Source organism: Melanostigma gelatinosum (genome assembly GCF_949748355.1).
Source record: "Melanostigma gelatinosum genome assembly, chromosome: 22".
NCBI lineage: Eukaryota > Metazoa > Chordata > Actinopteri > Perciformes > Zoarcidae > Melanostigma > Melanostigma gelatinosum.
Window position 1 is genome coordinate 14,575,253 of NC_136655.1, and position 19,117 is coordinate 14,594,369.

General features: G+C 47.7%; 1 protein-coding gene across 1 annotated transcript in view; it reads right to left on the reverse strand.

Moving 5' to 3' along the window:
- The window catches only part of nav3 (neuron navigator 3), a gene marked incomplete at its 5' end in the record, with an annotated part of 130,150 nt that overhangs the window by 61,118 nt on the left and 49,915 nt on the right, over positions 1 to 19,117 (reverse strand). Inside the window, 3 exons of the mRNA XM_079294902.1 lie at positions 5,519 to 5,627; positions 13,183 to 13,298; positions 17,297 to 18,407. Of these exons, the coding sequence (XP_079151028.1) occupies positions 5,519 to 5,627; positions 13,183 to 13,298; positions 17,297 to 18,407 (1,336 nt within the window). The remainder of the gene's footprint in view (positions 1 to 5,518; positions 5,628 to 13,182; positions 13,299 to 17,296; positions 18,408 to 19,117) is intronic.

Sequence of the window (19,117 nt, forward strand, 5' to 3'; positions counted from 1 at the left end):
ACCGCTGCAACCCCGCCGCGATGCTAAGTTGCCGACATGACGGGGGCAGCGAGGCCAGCCATATCCGCAACACACCTCCCGATGTCTCCCAGATCAACACACACACACACAACCAGTGACACGCGCAGTGTCATGTCCGACAAGCCAAATTAAAGAAACATAACGACAACAGAAAAAGAAAAAAAACAGCTGCATAGCTGAAAAGCGATCACAGCAGATTGTGACGAGACAGAAATCAATTTGCCGCGGTATAGAAATCAAAATCATTTAACCATTGGTACACAATGTAGCTTGCTAAATCAGCCTATCTTCATCTCCAGGCAGCAGAGAGAGAGAGAGAGAGAGAGAGAGAGAAAAAGAAGAAGAAGAGAGGCAGATACACTGAGGGAGACGGTGTGGGTGTGTATGTGTTGAGATACATGAGCATGCAAAACCAAGGATATGGCTGAGCAGGAAGTAAAGGGAAAGGTGCCGAGATATTTAAGACCATCCACATATACATGTTCTAATAAAAAACACACACAATGTAATACATTCTAAAATGTACAATAAGAGACATGCATACATTATATTGTTACTTTATTACTAAAGCCTCATTTCCCATAAACCCTGCTGCTTTTTCACGATCTAGTATAAAGCAGAACCAAAAACCAAAATAAATCCGAACAGAGGGAGACTATTTTGTTTAGCCAAGAGCTCAGCAGGAGAAGGATCCATGTTGACAGCAGGGGATTGGTTATTGCTGAGCAATGCTGAATATAAATACACTGGAACTTTTCTCCTGCTAATGAGGTCTGAGAGTAGAACAGTTAAACGTGTATTTCTCCTGGCTCCTTCACCGATCTTGGTAAAAATTCTGCGGAACCACTTCAAAGGCTCTCAAATGTCATGTACAATATCAGCCACGGTAGTTTTTCATAGCGGCAGTTCTATTATTTGAGTTGAGTCAGGCCGACCCCTCGGATAAACACTGTTAGCTTTGTCAGCACTGTTGCCGTTGTTTGCGCTGTTAGCACCATGGACCGCAAGCTGCCGGCTCAGACGTCCTCATATTGAGAGCCGTGTGGAGGCAATAGATCTGCTCTGAGTTTTGAGTTTTGCACCTTTAAGAACAGGTGAAAAGGAATTGGTCAGGACCATTCTAAGTTCCTAAAATCCGTTGAAGAAGTGGGAAAAGAGGTTTCGCATGCAAAGATACTTATTCAACTGTATTTTCTTATACGTCTGTGAAAACAGGTGAATAAAAAGTACGACATTAGCCCATCTTCTAAACAGGACTAAAAGCATTCACGTTTTCTTCTCGTGAGAATTTGTCCATGCACTCAAAGAACAAGGTACATATAGTAAAAGTAAGTCTAATAATAAGTATAATAAAGGTAAATCAGTAAAATTGAAGGAACTTGGAAAGATTATCCTGGCTTTTATTCCACCTGTTCGTAAGAGCAACTGTTTCCCTTATTACGTGCCTCTCAGGGCTTCTTGTTCAAACTGGTAGGCTTGCATGAACATTCATGGTGGAGTTTAATCAGCCCTAAGGCAAGAGCTTATGAGTAGATTGTAAACCTCAAGTCTAGTTTATGATCGATACTTATTGAGTAATGGCAGGAGATTTCACTCCGGCAGTCATCTGCAGTCTGTCACATAACAATCCAATCCAGATCACCTAAAAAGTGAAATAGTATCAGACTCTAGACTCATTGAGATGAATATATTTTAGAAGAGTTTCGGTTTTACAGTGAAAGGATCCAAACTGTGTTTTTCTCTTCAGACAAAACTATTGCAGCTAAACACATCATAGCCTGCTTTATGGTCTATTTGACTCAACTGGACCATAACTTACTCAATGAACATCATGCTGTATTGAAGAAGACTTGAAACTAGAGATTAAGACCATAAACTCATGTTTACAATGTTTACTGAGGGAATAAATCAAGAGAGAAGTAGAGTCATTTTCTCATATGGATTTCCATACAACCAGACTTCTTTTTGCTGTGGATATCCAATATGCACATTGTAAGTTGGGAACGGATGCTTGCTGAGTTACTGCCCTTCAGCTTTGGCGGGGCAGAATGAAACTCACGCTTTATCATCTTCCATCATGGACTAAAAAACGTGTGTTACCTTCCTCCAGCAGAATCCCGTCGCTCCTCCACTCAGTCGGACTGCTCTCGCAGCAACATTGTCGGGGATTGAAAAGTGTCTCTGGCTTTGAAACATCATTACTGGTAGGAACTAGTCATTTTGGCAACTTTGGCCTCATTTCTGCGTTACGGTTGCAATCTTTGCAAATCGCTCGGTAATGTCAGCCAATTGTATATCTACAAAGAAAACCGTGCTCTCTGCAGAATCCCGTAGAAATAGTACCGACGGCTTTCTCCCGTTTTCAACCGGGTCAGTAACTTCAGGTAACATGAGCTGCCACCAATGCAATTTTTAGTTAGCTTCAATCTAAATGTTTATGAAGCTTGTGGAACTTCTGGCAGTAAAGTCTTTATGGAGCAGGGGAACGTAACAGAGAGCCCCGAGCATAATGATTGGTGAGCTCCATAACGTCGCAGTGAACCTCGGGCCGGGGCTGAAGACTAGAGTTGGTGTTTTGAGCTTGTATTTGCATTGAGCACGGGGGGGGGGGGCTAACATTGTGTTCACACTACGAGCAACAACACGGCCAGTGTTGCCAGCTACACTTTCAGCGAGTCTGCGCTAAATTGTTGCTCGGGCGCTCGTTGGCGTAGTTATGCGCGGTGAAACAAAAGTCATACGATTGGCCGACGCCTGACCACGTCATTGGAGCGCTGAAAGGGTTAGGGTTAGCCTGGTTGAGCCTGCTTTGTGCTGGCTGCAAGTGTCTGCCGCCAGTTTGTAGCCTCCATTGTACTTGTAGCTATTGCTGTGTGAAAACAGCACGAGGTGGTGACAAAGGACATAAAAAAGACGGTGAAGATCATAAAAAAAAAGTTATAATTGAAAAGTAGTGGGGCTCCCTGGTGACCTGGGTGTCAGGGGGGCGAACTCTGAATCGCGGTATCGCTGGTTCGCATCCAGTCGGGTACTTGTGCTACAAGTCATTCCACATAAAAGGCATACAAATGCCTCCATACAATTTAAAAATCCCCAAAATTATGAATGGAAAAATAAGTAAGTAAAACTTTCGGGATAACTCTATTTTAGCTAAATAAAGAACAATTTGAAAAGAAGAATCCTGATTACACCTTCACAAATATACTTTAATACGGAGCATACCACTTCTGCTCTTTTGAGGAGCATAGATGAGGACAATTTGTTATTCTATCTGTGACACGTAAAACAATCATCATGTTTCTACTAGCTCAGTGCTGTTACCCTGAAAGAAAGAGGGAACTATGGTGTCTGTTTCTGCGCTAGTGGACTCCGTCTCCATGTTGTGATGGCTCCAGCTGGCTCCTAAAACCCAGTGTGCATGAATGAGGTATAACCAGGTACGGAGAGCGAATCTCAAAGCGCTGAATATGACAGTCTTGTCTGCTCGAGCAGAGCGCCGATTAATTACTGAAGGTGCTTCAGAGCCGTTTCTCCTCCGTGGGAGAGATTAAGAATGTCCGGTCGGGCTTTTGTCACGGACAGGATTGGCATGCGGACTCTGAGACTATCCTTACATTGAAAATACAAACATGTCCGCAGAGGCTCACACACAGGAGAAAAAAAGTAGAAAACAAATGCACACACACAGACTGCCATCTGTCATGGCTGTCTGCAGCCCGGCCACCATCTTCCACTGCAAATGGGGCAAAACACACAAAATAATAGACTGAGGGAGAGGGAGAGAGGCAGAGCGGGGAGCTGCTGCCCGGGGGGAGCCGACACAAAGCAATGGTTATCATTTCGTCCTCGCCCGAGCCGCAGCTTCCACACTGTTTAGACTGTCCGCGTCGCCCCGTGGCTCACAGATGGGACGGCCTTTCAAGGTGCCGGTTGTCCATCAACTCCTGAAATGTCATTACATGTGCGCCAGCTGGTGAGGAAGGTGGCTCCTGTACTTTTCTAATTAAATCCAGAAAAAATCGCGGAGGAGAAGAAGGCATGGCAACAGAGGGAACATCGTTAACAGTTGGAGACGTTGGATCGGTGTGGTGAACTGAGTCAGAGATATCAAAATCTGAGCCGCTTCTGTTTTCCAAGGACAACGGACGCACAGGGAAACTTGCATAATAAGTGCTGGGATGGGAAAATGTGATCACAAAGGAAACTGGTTATTTTCACTGGTTATGGGTCGTGACTTTGGTGGGTCTCCTTCACAGTCTTTGGGGAAGCTGAACATTTCTCAGTCGGTGTGAAAATAGCCTCTGAAAACAGTAAAGCTGCTTCGACTAATAATTTCATATTTACAACGGATCAAATATGTAATGTGAAAGGGGGTCACTAGTAGTGACAACCCCTGAGAAATTCATCACCACCTCAGGTCTGTGGAGCGTGTTTGTTTTTGTTTTTAGCTTCTTGTAACTCACTGTTTTTGGTCCAGCCTTAAACTTTATTGTTTTGGTTCACTCTCAGCATCATCAGTGTTGTTTCCAGACGCAGCAGCCGGGCGTTCTGAGCCAAAGAGCTCTTAAAACCAACAGTACACCGCGTTTCCAGTCCCGAAAAAGCAGACAGACACTCAGCAGCATTTAGCAGCTAAAGAGCCAGATAATTCTAGGAGTTAGTGGGAAGCAGAGTTGGCCCGAACGAGCCGACCAACTTTTCTCATTGTTCAGACGGAAAGAGAACTTTAGATGTGACTGCATAATACCTCTCTCAAAAAGGTGGAAGTGTCTTAAAATAAACACTGGCAGCCAAATCCCTTTTCTCTGCATTTGGTTTACTTCTAAAACAGTGCCTGACTGAAGTGGGGGGTGAGTAAATGTTGCAGTGGTCGGACATAACACATGCAAGGTAACACTAATCTAACGCCAGCAAAAGTATAAATAACGAAGTGAGCCACCTAAGAAGCAGATGGGAACATTTATATTTGGGTTGTGAGAGATTTATGATCCTATTTGAGGTGCTACATTTCAGTATTGTCTCGGTTAAATAACACAGCGGCCTGAAGGCAACATTATTCACTTCAACCCTGAAACAACTCAATTTGGTTGACATTTTCAATTGCTTTAAAAAAATGTATTCTGATTTGTGGAGCTCATTTTAAACTTCATGAATAAAATGAAAGTGTAAAAGCAGATTACAACAGATTGACTTGAATAACTTTCAGACTGTGTTTTAGGAGTGAACTTCTGCGATAGTTACAGTCTCGTGAGTGTATGACTAGAGGCTTGATGGATTGAATCTGGCAATGAATCCTGGGAAATTGTGGCAAAGGGATATGAATGGGAAAATAACAATATTCTCCTTTCAGGAACCAATCTCTTGTTGTCCCTTATGCACACGGCCCTACAAATAAACGAGGCATTCATTGTCCGTATCCCTTTTCTTAACCAAAAACCAGACCAGAGTCATTTACTATCCCCAGTAAATAATGGGTCGTACCATCTGTGTGCCTTACCTGTGGCTGATCTGTGTCCCCCGTAGATTGGACATGGTTTCTTCCAGGTTCTGCCGCAGGTCGGCGATGTTCTTCACCGTCCTCATGCGTCTCGTCTCAGGGTCCTCTCCTAGAGACACGCATTTTTACATGATTTACTGAGAGGTTCGGAGACACACACACACACACAACCACAAAGGCTACACACGCAATACAAGAAGTGAGGAAGACATCTGACATGCAGCATTTTATTGAGCGTCTCCGTAGGGACACAAAATGACGACAGATCGCGGCGACAGACGGCAACGGGGGCCCGTCTCTGAAACCCCGTGCTGACAATTGGGAAGCCGTTCAATGAATCGGCCTGTCAGGCTGCGTCACACGCGTTCACTTTTAGTCTGAGAAGTGGATACATTGTTTTACGCAGCGCTGACATCTTTCCTTCAGGCCAATGCAGAAATGTCGTGCCGTGAAACCACGCGTGCTTCGTCTGTTAGCCTCACCCTACATCAGCATGCAGCTAAGAATCATATGTTTCATGTTCGTCTAAGTGCCATGTTTACAGAACTTCACTTAGGCCTATTCTACAGTGCTGCCATCAAGCACAGGGTGGGCAACACTTGGGGACTGCGAGGTGTGGGCGCAGACCAAAGTATCTGCTTGTCTGCTCCAGTCAAGCCTCTCTGTCCGCTCGTCAGGCTAGCCTATGTCCACGCCGGGTAATGGGTAAATGACGAGTGGCATGAGAGGTATAAATGGACGGTGGTCACACTGCTCTTCCGGGTTGCAAGGTGCCGCCGGAAGGCTCCGTGGTGGAGACGAATGAGCCAGCAGATCTGGTGCAACGAGCCGACAACACATGGTAAGACCAGCGAGGAGCATGTTGCTGTGATTACAGCGACCGGGACGAATGGGAGCGGCGGCGGGTTGGAGGTTTTTGAAAAAAAAAGGCCTCCAGCGACTTCTGTGGTGCAGCTCAGTGCCAGAGAGGAGAAGAAATGCTGAGGTGTTGATGCCGGATTATGATGCAGGTCCATGTTGGAAAGAAGCAAATCAGCTGAGCCAGTTTTCCCTGGATAAATGTATCAATCTCAGAGTTGCCCTCGAGGCATTTGGATAACTTTTCCAGCTCAAATGCAGACTGTATACATTTCATTCGAATAACAATTGTGCTCTGCATTATTTCTACAGCTCCTGTCTTTTTCCCGCCACACTGTAAAAAATTGATTGAAACAGACCAGCTCGACACTGCTGCCTATTTGACTTTGGTGTAGGCTGTGTGGCGGCACACAATGTTGGAGCCACCTTGTCCAGCACCGTGACACAGTCGCTTTCTTTTACATGCCGTGACTATCTGTCCTGTAGAAAGACCTTTTTAAATATAGGTGACGTCAACTGGACCTTTTTCTTCCTTTTACTGCAATCGTCTTTCTTTTTAAATGCTATAAAACTCCAACGGATAAGCTGAAAATGCTGGGAGGCCAGTAACCGTAGCAGAGCGGCTGCCAAAGACAGGATTTAATACCGGTTACCTTTGTCTCGGGTCACGTTGTTTGAAGACTTGTCGATTCAAACACTGTCTGCATTTTTTCCAAAATGAATTCAAGACATGACCTCAATTATTTCGTATCAAACTGTGTAATGACCTGGCATGAGTCTGGCATAATTGAGGTCATGCTTTGTCTTCGCGGAGCAAACAGACGGAAGATTGCGCGAGGTGGAGGTGGTGACCCATGCTCTTCACCTCCGACCCCGTATCAGATTTTCGCACTATATGGCCAGTAATTAGAAATCCGTGAGGCACCTCTGAGCTAAGGAATGTGTGTTGGCGGAAGCCCTGAATGAGTCCAGGCTCATCTAAAACAGAGCTGAGAGACGAATGATATGCTGTCATTCCCCAGCAGGTTGACGGATCTCTGCTGCCACAAACTCAAAGCACCCCTGTGATCTGATGTTCTCCAATTCTTCTTCCTTTTTTCTCCCGTCTTCCTTGCTTCTCCTCCTCCTCTCCTCCTCTCACCAGGGCCCCTTGGAGAAAGATCCAATTACGATCCCATTATGAAAGTGACATGAGGAGATGTGGCCCTGGAGTCGCCACCATGAACAGACACCTCATGCAACATTGAGAAGCGGCCAGAGGCGTGTGTGTGCATTTCTGCTTCTTTTTTTCCTGTGTGTGTGTGTGTGTGTGTGTGTGTGTACAATAATAGCAGTTGGTCCCAGCGCTTGTGTGCAGGAGCAGAGATCTCCCCTGCACGGTAGAGTAGAGGCCATCTGGGAATTTTCTGCAACGCAACTGCAGCCCCACACACAAACAAACATATGCACGCACGCATTGGTGTCAGAAACAATGGTGAGGAAGGAGAAGGAAACACACACACACACACACATGCACCTAGAAACACACATATGAGGTGCAGCACGAACGCTGCTCGAGAACAACTTGCAAACGACTGTAATTTGGGACCGACACATTTACGCACACTGAAGCAGCGGGTGCTGTAGCCAGTTCTCCCTCTCTCCCCCTCTCTCATTAAATAATGCATGGGATCTGGTGCCGATGCCCCCCGCTCTAGCTTGAATACTATTGGGGAACCATCCCAGTCCTCTAATTATACAAGCGCATGCCAACACACACACACACACACACACACACACATGTACAGACAAACGCACAAGTACACAGCTCTACCGTTGTTACAGCGGTTTGTCACAAATCAGCCTGAATGAAGCTTTGGCTGTCAGTCACTGGCGTGTCGCCATGGCAGCTCACTCACACACACACACACACACAGATAGACAGACGGATCGATGTATCCACACGCTATTTATTTAGTTTGTTTATTGCCCTGTTGCTGAATGTGTGTCTATGTCCTAACAGGCGTCGCATCATTAATGCGTATCAACGACAACGGCTCCCAGGGGGCCTGAAAGCTCAAACCGCCACATCAGCAGCTGGATACTTTGAGAGACAACTTTGACAGGGTGGACGTGTTCTTTAAGGATGGAAACGGCTTCTCAGATATCCGGACAGGATATCCCCGAAACACTCGTAGCAACACGCGTACAGAGGCATGCACCTGTATGCGTGAACAGAGTGCGGATAAACGCACACGCAGGTGTAATAATAAGCTATTGATTATGTTGGCTGCGTGAGTCACAGTTGGCGAGGGAGAGTGCAAGGAATACAAGCTGTGCTTTTTCAGTGGTTGTCGGTGTAGATCTTTTCTTCATCTCCATCTCAAGGTATTTCTTCTTCCTGCTGCATCATGCTGTGATCCCGCTTACAGGAAACCAGCAATCTGCCCACCGCCAAAGCTCTCCTTGCTCTGATGTGCGTTATACTTTTGCGTTGTCTGTAGAGTGACATAATCTGAGAGTGATATAATCTGTTGGAATAAACGCTCCATTTTATCAGCTGAACATCTCCCAAATCCCCTTCCCTCAAGCATCAAAGCCAGGTTTGTTACATGGGTGCTCTTTCCAGAATCACACTGGCGAGCTTGAAGTTAATTCACAGAACGACACTTAACAATGCTGCACATACACACACACATGGCAGAGAGCTGCATTTCCAGAGTGTGTCTGTGCGAGGATGTGATGTGATGTGATGAAGGATGTGTGCAAATCCGCCTGTGTCCATGACATGGAACTACTTGCTGCTTGTGTAAACCCTGTGGATGTTGGGTGAGTGTGTGCGTGTGAATTGCACGAGGGAGGGTGTGTGTCCCGGCCCCGTCTTACGAATTTCTTTTGAATATCTTAAAATGCTAATAGTGTGCCCTGAGAAATCGTCAAGAGGATTAAGAAAAGAACCGGCTTATTGAAGGCTTTTTCTGCTTTGACATTATAATATTCTGTCCAAGTTTGCATTTTTAAACTTAACCAAAACTTCACATTAACGGGAGTTTTTTTTACTTCCTGTACAAAGTTTCCAATTTCCGGTGTTGTCAAAGTAATCCTTGTTATTGCCTATGAATGTCCACATTCATGCTCACTTCCTGACCGTGTTGACTTACGTGGGCGGGGCTGTGTGTGCAGCACCTGCTCCAGGTCGCCCAGCATGGTGAGGATCAACTCTTTATCCAGCTGAGCCGTTCCCTCGCGAGGACCTCCCCCTGCAACCTCCTCCTCCGCCCAGTACCCGCCGTCCTTCTCCCTGCCTACCCGCTTCCCGCCAGGCCTGCCCGCCGCCGGCTCCTCGTCTGAGCGCCCGCTGCTGCCCTCTTCACCCGTTCCCCCGTCCCCCCTGGACGCCCGCGCCGGCTCCGTCCGTGGGAGGCCGCTGTACGACGCCCGCTGCGGTCGCCCGCCCGCGCCCGTGCACCGCCATGGGACCGGGATGAGGGAGTGCTCCGACTGAGAGAGCACCTTGGTGAGGGAGAGCGACAGGGATCGAGCCGTGGTGCCCTGCGCGCCTCCGCCCCTTGTGACCACCTCCTTCCTGGGGCTTCCCTGCAGGCTGCCTCCCGCCCGCTGTGTGCAGGACGAGTGCAGTGGCGAGCTCCGGGGTCGGGAAAGGAGAGGCGGCGGCTCGTCCAGCTCGAAGGAGTAAACCCGCTGCTCGCCGTCGCTGAGCAGGGTCAGGTTTGTGAGCGAGCGCTGCTTGATCCGCAGGTTGAGGTTGTCGGGGAGAGGCTGGGGAGGCCGTCGAGCCGGGCTGCCTCCCTGATAGACCGAGAACTCCGCTCCTCTCTTCATCTCCGGCTCACCGCTCCCTTTATCCGGCTTACCTTTCCGCCTCCGTGGGAGAAACTATATGCGAGTGGATCCACCTGTGCGCAGCGGTCCGCTTCACATCGTGGCCGCACTGTCACTGGGAGAGCCTGTGGAGTAAAGGAGGAACCAGGGGGGGGGGAGACGGAGGAGGCAGAGAGATGCGTCCCACGCCTCCCGACTGAGCTTTGGTGGGCTTGGTCGAAGATCAGAGAGGAAAGCTCCCTCTCAGGCATGCAGGTAGAATCCAGATCCATCCTTGAGTCGCTCCATGGTCACGGCGAGACGTCGAGCCGGACGCAAACACTTGTTCCTTCCACTCCGTCTCCCGTCCTCATGTCTTCTTCCTCCACCACGATCAGGGGCGTGGAGTCGCTACATCTCTCTCCCCTCACCAACGCGTCCTCTCTCCCTCCCCTCCCGCGCTCTCTTTATCTTTTCCCCCGATTAAACAACAGCCTCTTTTCGCTCACTCTTATCTCCCTCCCTGCGCCTTCTGTCTCTCCTTTAATTACCACCTCACCGCTACACTTCTGCTGCGCCCCCTTCCCTCTGACTCTCTGACAGTCCGTCTCTCCTCACAGCGGAGAACGGACGGGTGGTGAAGCCGGTCTGCTTGTTCGTTCCTGCGTGCAGCCTGCAGTACTCCCTCTCTCTCTCTCAACCCTCCTCTCTGCTCATCACCCTCTCTTCCTCCTAATCCTTCTTGTTCTCTCGCTTTTCTGCTCGCTCCCTTCCTCTTCCCAGCCCATGTCTTGTCCTCCCTCACACTATCCTCCACCCTCTCTCTTCTCTCCATCGCGATGTGACAGTGAGTTGTTTGGACAGCAGCACCTGTGAGCTCGCAGCCACGCCGGCCGGCCGACTTAATTAAATGCTGTCTCGAGGAGCGAAAGCAGCGAGCTGGCGGCTTATCGCGGATCAACAATGAGACCACAGAACCCACGTACCCCCATCAATCAGTGCAAGCCTTATTAGCCCTGTCGCCATTGCTCACAGCTGTCTTCCCCACATTGTTTAATCGTGGTTACCAATAGCTAGTAAGAGGTGGAAGCAGGCTGCCTCAGAAACCCTAATTAAGGTTTTCCTAATCGCATGTGCGACACTTAAAAATCAATTAAATTACTTCGGAAATGACTCGGCTGTTTTTACTTTCCTCGTCTCCCAATAATTTCACAAAAAGCTGAAATCAACGCGTGGATAACGAGCTTGTACAAGTAAACTGAGCAGGCCTGTCACGTGGTCGTTTGTGGTATTTGCATACACTGCATACACTTGAGTTTCCTTCCCAGGGACTCATTTCCGCCCCTCTGCGGGCCAAGAGTCGGGCAGTAAGCGTAGGATGTGAAACGGCCTTGAAACGCGTGACAGCAGAGAGCGGAACGTTTGAAATGGACCAAAGGGAACAAAGGGAACGGACCGCGTCACAGTCTAATTCTATCCTTCAAATGACGGGCTGCGGAAAAGCCGCGGCCGAAGGGAAATGTCCGGAATGTCGCAGCCAAACCTGACATCCCCGGAACCTGTAATCACACGCTGTTGTTTGTGCACGCTGCACTTTGAAGACGCTGAGAGTCTCTCCGGCTTCACTTTGAACTTGACGTCTTATTTTTTTTAATTATGTTTATTGCTTGTTTGATTCATCGTCCTCTGCTATTTCTGTTATTCTAAGTATGGAGTTTCATTCCATTTCATTCATTTTCAGTGATCTAACTCGATGACAAAATGCTTAAAACAGACAATACGGTGGATAATGGGGAATGTGCGGCAACGCAAACCTCTTTAATGTGAAGTGGGTTGCAGTGGTGACACTGAAGTCTTTCTTTTGCAAATGGCAAGATGCATTTGAATCAATGGAATGTGTCTGTGCCCGCGGTTTGTGTTTCCTGCTTTGAGCTCTCATCCTGTTCCTTTGTCAGAATTTGGAGTTTGTGGTTAGAAGCTGGTCAAATGTCCCTCGGCACCGACCTCTCGGCTGCAGAAGCTCAATTGCTCAGATGTCCACTGAGCGTAGTTAAAGGACGATAAAGATGTTGGGATTCATTGCAAACAAACTCTGTTCTGCCAGCAGCTTTCTGGTGCCGTTGAAAAGGATGATGAACTCAAATATAAATAATGTCCTTGGCTGCTACGTGTCCTATGCCGAAGTGTCCCTGAGCAAGACACTGAACCCCTAACTGCTCCCCGGGCGCCTCCCAGCTGCCCACTGCTCCCAATAAGCTAGGGATGGGTTAAATGCAGAGGACAAATTTTGTATATGTGTAAATGTATAAGACAATAAACTTAAATGAGCTTTCGATTAAAATTAAAAAAAACATCCATCAAATGTCAAGCAACTCTTTGCAAAAGCCATCCCTCTGCCGAGGCTGAAAACAATAACTGATGTGTACGTATCGATGATGATGCAGAGCTGGGATTTTAAAAACGCGACGATGGCATGCAAGAAACAGAAACAACGAAGAGCCGCAGATGCTCCCTGTGTCCTGACCTTTTCCCTTCACCACATGGAACCGGCGCGGAACAGGGATCCCCCCCCCCCGTAAACACGACTAACACACACACACCGAAAACACACTTACACACCAGCTGCACGACAACAGTACATTGTGCTATACACAGCAGTAGCCTTCAAAAAGTCTCCCATCCCGCAGCGACTCTTCAGCTATTCTGCATTAAAACGCCTGCAGCCTGCTCTCACTTAAATGTTATGTAGGCCAGCTAATCCATAATGGAATACAACAGCGTTAAAGTATGCAAAACCAATTGTTCTATTTCCTAAAGAGATGAAATGCATCCTAAACACACAGAGGAGCATTGCAGCAGGTCAACATGAGTTAAATATGGACGCTGAACAGCAGATGAAGGTTCAATCCTGACGGTGTATAACCAGTATTAGAGGAGACAAATGTGTAATGCACATGGCATTACACACCCACACGGACAAACATCAAGCATGCAGAGCCCTGTACCTGATATCTCCTCCAGGCACTGTTTGGCTGTCTTGCTGTAGACCAGCTCTCCCTTGGTGGGGCTGAGGCAAGGGTGAGATGGGGCCACCATGGTGCAGTCGTTTTCTGAGAATGTCCTGGAGGCACAGGAGAGAGAAAAACAACAACACGCAGCAGTTACAAAGGCGGGCTGAGATATCTGAGGAGCTCCACTGCAGCCGCTTCAAAAGGCTGAAAGAGGCGAGTGCTGCTGCGCTGTCTGGTATATTCAGTCACTGTCAAACAATGGGATCGTGTTGTTTCAATTCAGGTGAACATGTCGAAACTACTTCAGAACAAAACTATCTAAAGGAGTTCACCCCACAACAATATGAATTGTATATCGTACTGGCCTCCATAAAGAAATGGCGTACAGGAGAGCGGAGCACCCGGTGCAAACGAAAGACAGCAAAGGTTATAAAACGGCTGAAAAACTTCCAGAAGATTCCTGTGCAGCGTCACCGAAGTGTGGGCTCATGGAAATCCCCAAAAAACAATTTTGCTAAACTATTGCTAAACAAATCATTTTCGGATGATCCTCCCGTGAAGGAATGCATTGTGCATCTTCACTGGAACTGCTTTGTTCAGCAATAGTCCAGTGGAAATAGTTCAATTACTTTTGCTGTCTTTTGTTCATCCTCAAGTCTTTTTGCACTGACACACTTTCATTTTTTTGGGAATCTGCTCTCCTTTAATGCGACTCAATAGAGAAATGAGCTGGGAGCATAGAGAGGCTTGGGAGGCGAGTGCTTTACACCTTTTCCACCAAAATGAGCGAGTTTATGCAGGTTTTATTAAACGCAAGAAAACCCGCAAAAACTAGCCGATGGACTCCTGTCCCATTCCCAATAGATGAATCGCCTTTCTGGGTGTTTTTCGAGTGTGTCACGCTCAATTTCACAAATGCAATGGAAAACAGTGGAAGTAAACAGCTGGAAGCAGCATGGAGGCCAGTGAAGAACACTTATGCATATTACGCTATCCAAAACATAAGACCATATCTGTGTATATGTGCGTCAACTTTGCAAAGACAAAATCGTATCATGACTATCTCAAGAGGAGATGGTTTGAGATCGTCAGTTTGGCATAATTATTTCCAAGTTCCTTTTGTCCCATTAGCACCATTAGCTATTTATTTATGATGGAATAAATACGATTGTCACATTAAAAATGTAGCATCACATAAATACATATTTGTCCAAGAAAGACCAGTTCCTGAGAGATTCTAGTGGTGAGAGCAACAGCTAGAATCGTACCTTCCTTGCCTCCAGTCTGCTGTCTGTGTTTGTCGTGTTAAACAAGGAAAAGAGTCTGAATCTCTGAGTCCGTTTTTAGTCTCAGTCACATGAGCAACAGATGGACGGCTCTAAAGGGAGGAGGGGACGCGTTCTGTGAGGGCTTCAGAGTGTGCGTGCGCGTGGAAGGCGTGTTTGTGTGCAACTGCCTCTCCTCCTCGACCAGGAGCTGCAACACGCTCCGCCGTTTGTTTGCCGATGTGAAGAAACGAGGAGCGAGTCCAAACACCCTTCATGAGATAACAGTCCTACGCGCTCAACGAAAGGAAAAGCACGTATGTGTAAACAGTCGACAACAAACCAACGCACGAAATAAACCCGGTGACAGTTGATACACAATCAAATGCACGCACACACTCACACACACTCACACACACACACACAACGAAAAGCGTGCAAACTAACACTTGCAACCACGTGCACATGTAAACCCTGGAATACACACAGTACAGTTTGCATACAACAACACACAGACGGGTCTCAGCACAAGCTACTGTATAGTATTCATTCCCTGCCACACACACACACACACACACACACACACACACTCCGGGGACCACCACCACCACCACCTGCAGAGCTGCAGATAAAAATTGGCTTCCAATTGCAACAGCAGCATCAGCCTGTGACTTCAGCTCATGTGAGAAAAAAAGCTTCTTTTTCTTTCTTTTTTCTCTTCCTGCAAACTTCCCTCACCTCGGTGGATTCACAACATATAGACAGAGTTGTTCTCTACTACTTCTGCACACAACAGCCAGGGCCCAAAATAAGAAAGTCGATATATGGGGAAAAGGTAACAATTTCAGTTTTGACGAAAAAACGAAATTATTTCTAATTAAAAGAAAGGGTAACGTCACTGATATGGTTTACTCCTGGCTGTTGAATCGTGTTTCTATCATTCCTGATACTGTTTCTGAGCAGAGGAAGACACTGAGGGGGTGAACCCAAATCAATCCTGCACACTAACTGCGGCAAAGTCCTGCAACCACTCCGGTCTGTTAAACTTGGCAGAGACAACACCTTGAAGTGGGCTTAGAGGAGAAAGTGAACAAGACAAAGAAGCCTAATTGGGCTGAAAATGATGGTGAATTGCAGAACAGCGGGAGGCCTTTACGCTTGCTGTCTGCACACTGGGTGGAGGAAGAATATTTATAGCCAGAGAAGAGGAGGACAAAGATGAGGCTACAGAAATATGCTTGCAAGGAAGGAAATACCTGGGCAGAGTGGATAACGGTAAGGGGGGGGGGGGGGGCAATGAATCTGCATTGTAACTCAAAGGCAAGAGCAAACACAACCAGGGGGTTCGTTTTTAGTGCAATTCTAACAATCTGTGGAGTCCCCTGTGGGGCTGAACTAGATCTGCACTATTTGTTTTGCTGGCACAACTTTGATGAACTACAACGAACATGCAAGTGGCTGTTAGTAAGACAGACAGCTCGGAGAGGTTCCCCACTTTCAGGAACACTTGACTGATGTGATGTACAATTATAAAAACAAAATGCCATGGAGAGTAAACAGCCCAGTACAGAGAAACAAAGGAGAGCTATAACAGTTCACCAACTAGCCCTCTACACAGTCCCTTTGTCACCGATGCTCAACACAAGGGCGCGTGGATGAATTTCACTGTACCTGATTCTAATTGGCCGGAGCCTTAACAGCCCAACTGTCCATTGACTCTGTTGGCTGTCAAGACAGATACATCAGAGTTTTTAAATGTCAATAATCTGATATTATTGCAAATATGTGGTTTCTAATGGCCACTAGAAGCTCAAGCTGTACTGATGTGATTGAGGAAACCTCCAGCTTCTCTCCACACATGCAAATTGTGAATTAGTTCCCCAAGTCTCTTAATCGGCAATGTGTTTTTTGGTGTTGATTCATAAAAGCTTAGTGAACGGTAAAGCTGTACTGGTTGTTCCACATCAAATCGACTCGCTATGTCTCAATTTGGAACTCATCTTCCCCAATTAGCAAAAATGGCAGAAAGTGGTAAACTCAAGTCCAGGCCTCAAAATGTTCCTTCAGAAACCTGTGGCAGACAGATGGTACGCGCTTCTACACTTTCAGTTTTCTACCCTTCTTTCATAACTGACTATCACCCGCTATCGGCCCAGGACTGATGGTCGCAGCAGTTTAAACTTGCTAAACGCGTGGGATTAAAGTCATGCTAATGCTCGAAAGAGGCCCAGCTCAACGTGGCAAAGCTGACTGTGCACAACGGAGGAGGAAGACGAGAGGGAGAGAAGGGGTGAGGGATTAAGCCTTGTTTAATGGGATTCCTAACTCTCTTTCCCTCTGAGCACAAAGGCATCTCAGAGACTTTGGCGGCTCCACCATTTTCTCTCCCGCTGGATTACCTCTGCCGTCGTAAGAGAAAATCGGCCCTGCTGGGCAGATTTACCCACCTCGTGCACCTCTGATGGCAGCAACGAAAGGGAACCACGCGCCAGCTGCGAGCAACAAAACAACACCGATTGAAGGCAGAGAAGACGCTGCCGATGTCTGGGATCCCAGCATCAAAGATGAATCCCAGACAGTGAAATAATAGGCTTTGGCAAGCGTCAGGCAGAGGATGTTAATTTGTTCTGTAATGACTGTGAAGAGATGTGGAGGCGAGAGCAAGATGCAAAGTAGGGGAGCGCCAGCTGATCACTGGGAGTACTCCAGGAATATTCTGGGTGTGTGTCTGAGGATGTGTAGTTAGGATTTTAAGAAAAAGGGTCAAAATATTGACCTCTCTGTGGCGGAGTTATAAATAGAACACTTTGCTTGTGTATGGATGCAATACACACACGTCTCACCTGTACATGAAGGGGGCCACAGTGGCAGTATTGGGGTGGTTGTGCTGCTGCTGCTGGGGAAGCTGAACTACTCCGTTCCCTCCAAGAGCTCCTCCTCCACAACCCCCTCCCATTATCCCACTGGACCCAGACAGGGCTGAGGTGCTGGTGGAGGAGGTCATGCTGGTCCTTTTGCCCTCTGGGCCCCCACTGGGGCGCTGTATGTAGAAACTCCCACCCTGCCCTCCTTTCGTCAGCTTGGCTCGGTCCCCCTCTCCACCGCGCATGTTGCCGCTGCTGTTCAAGGCGCTCTGGCTCTGTGGCTTGGATGTCGTGGTGGTGGGAGCTTTAAGTCCCGGCTTGGGGATGCCGCTGGAAGCCGAGGAGGCACCGCCTTCTTTCTTCCCAGATGACGGCTTCCCTCCCTTGGGGATGAGGCTGGCAATTTTGGAGGTCTTCTTGGTGGAGTCGGCAAATGACTCGCGCTCCTCTTTGGGTGGAGAGCTGTCCTTAGAGGATTTCCCAGATCTGCTTTTGTCCTCCTTGTCTTTGGACGAGGCCATGGACCTGCTGCCGTTGGCAGACGCTTTTGAAGAGGAGGGGTTGGAAGAAGAGGGGGTCTTGCTTGGTGCAGCGAGGGACGGTGGGGTGGTCTTGGTAGACATCTGCTTGGCCGTAGCGCTGCTACTGCCGCTGCTGCACACCGACCCCGTGGGCGTCAATCCCTCCTCACCGTATTCCGACATGTCGTCTTCCTCCTGCAGAGACATCTCTGACACGGACGGAGACGCTCGTGAAGCTGATCTGGGGTTGATCAGGCGGAACTTCTCCAGCATGGACCTCTGGGGTCCGCCACCGCCGGCCGACCCTAATTTTGACCCATCGCCTCCGTGCGGCTGAAGGCCTTCAGAGGTCTGGGGTGAAAGGGTGGGGGAGGGCGAGTGCGTGGGGCTGGCCAGCATGGACGAAGTGGCGCTGTGCTTGAGGTTCATGGACTTGCTGCGCCAGGACTTGCCGGTGGTGGGTGAGGGGATGGCAGAGGCCAGCTGCTGCCCGCTGAGGCTGGTGGGGACCGTCCCACCAATACCGCTCCCATTCATCCCGCCTGGTACTGGGATACCCCTCACCGCTTCTGAACCAGGGAAGAAGAGACAAACAGGAATGATTTTTATTATTAAAAGTAGGGTTATTTGGTACATACAGTATGTCATATTTCCAATTCAAATAACTGAGCCACTGACGGATTCGATTAAAACTTTCAGTGTTACAAATTCAATTGCATTATATCTGTTTTAATTCTGTTCTGCATTCATAGTCACTGATATCTACTTTGAGGAAAATGTGACATAGTTGTAGTATCCACTGGAGTGACTCTGACAATGGTAAGGACCAACATTTGTTGGAGCAAACACTCAAGTTCTGACTGTGGCAAACTTTCACAGTCTTCCTGGATTTATCCGACATGAGAAACAACCTTTTCCAAAGTCACAGCTGAATACTCTGCTGTTGTTCCTCTATGGTTTCGCACATATTTAGCTCAAAAGTCAAGCAGGAATTGGAAACTTTCAGAGGATTTCAGTGTTCAGTCCCAGTTGGCAGAATATCTACGGCATGTTGGGTTCAAAAAAGAAAAAAAAAGAAGATTTCCCTGTTAGCATTACACTGGAGTCTCCAAGGAGTTTGCGCTGTAGCTTCGTGTTCAGACTTCCACTCTCCTGATTTACATTTGTATAAGAGGCTTGTCACAGCATGTTTGAAGGTGGATGACTGTGGATGATGTAACCGTGACAACAAAAGAGATCACAGCAGCTGGGTGACAATGGATGGAGAATTTCTTTCGGA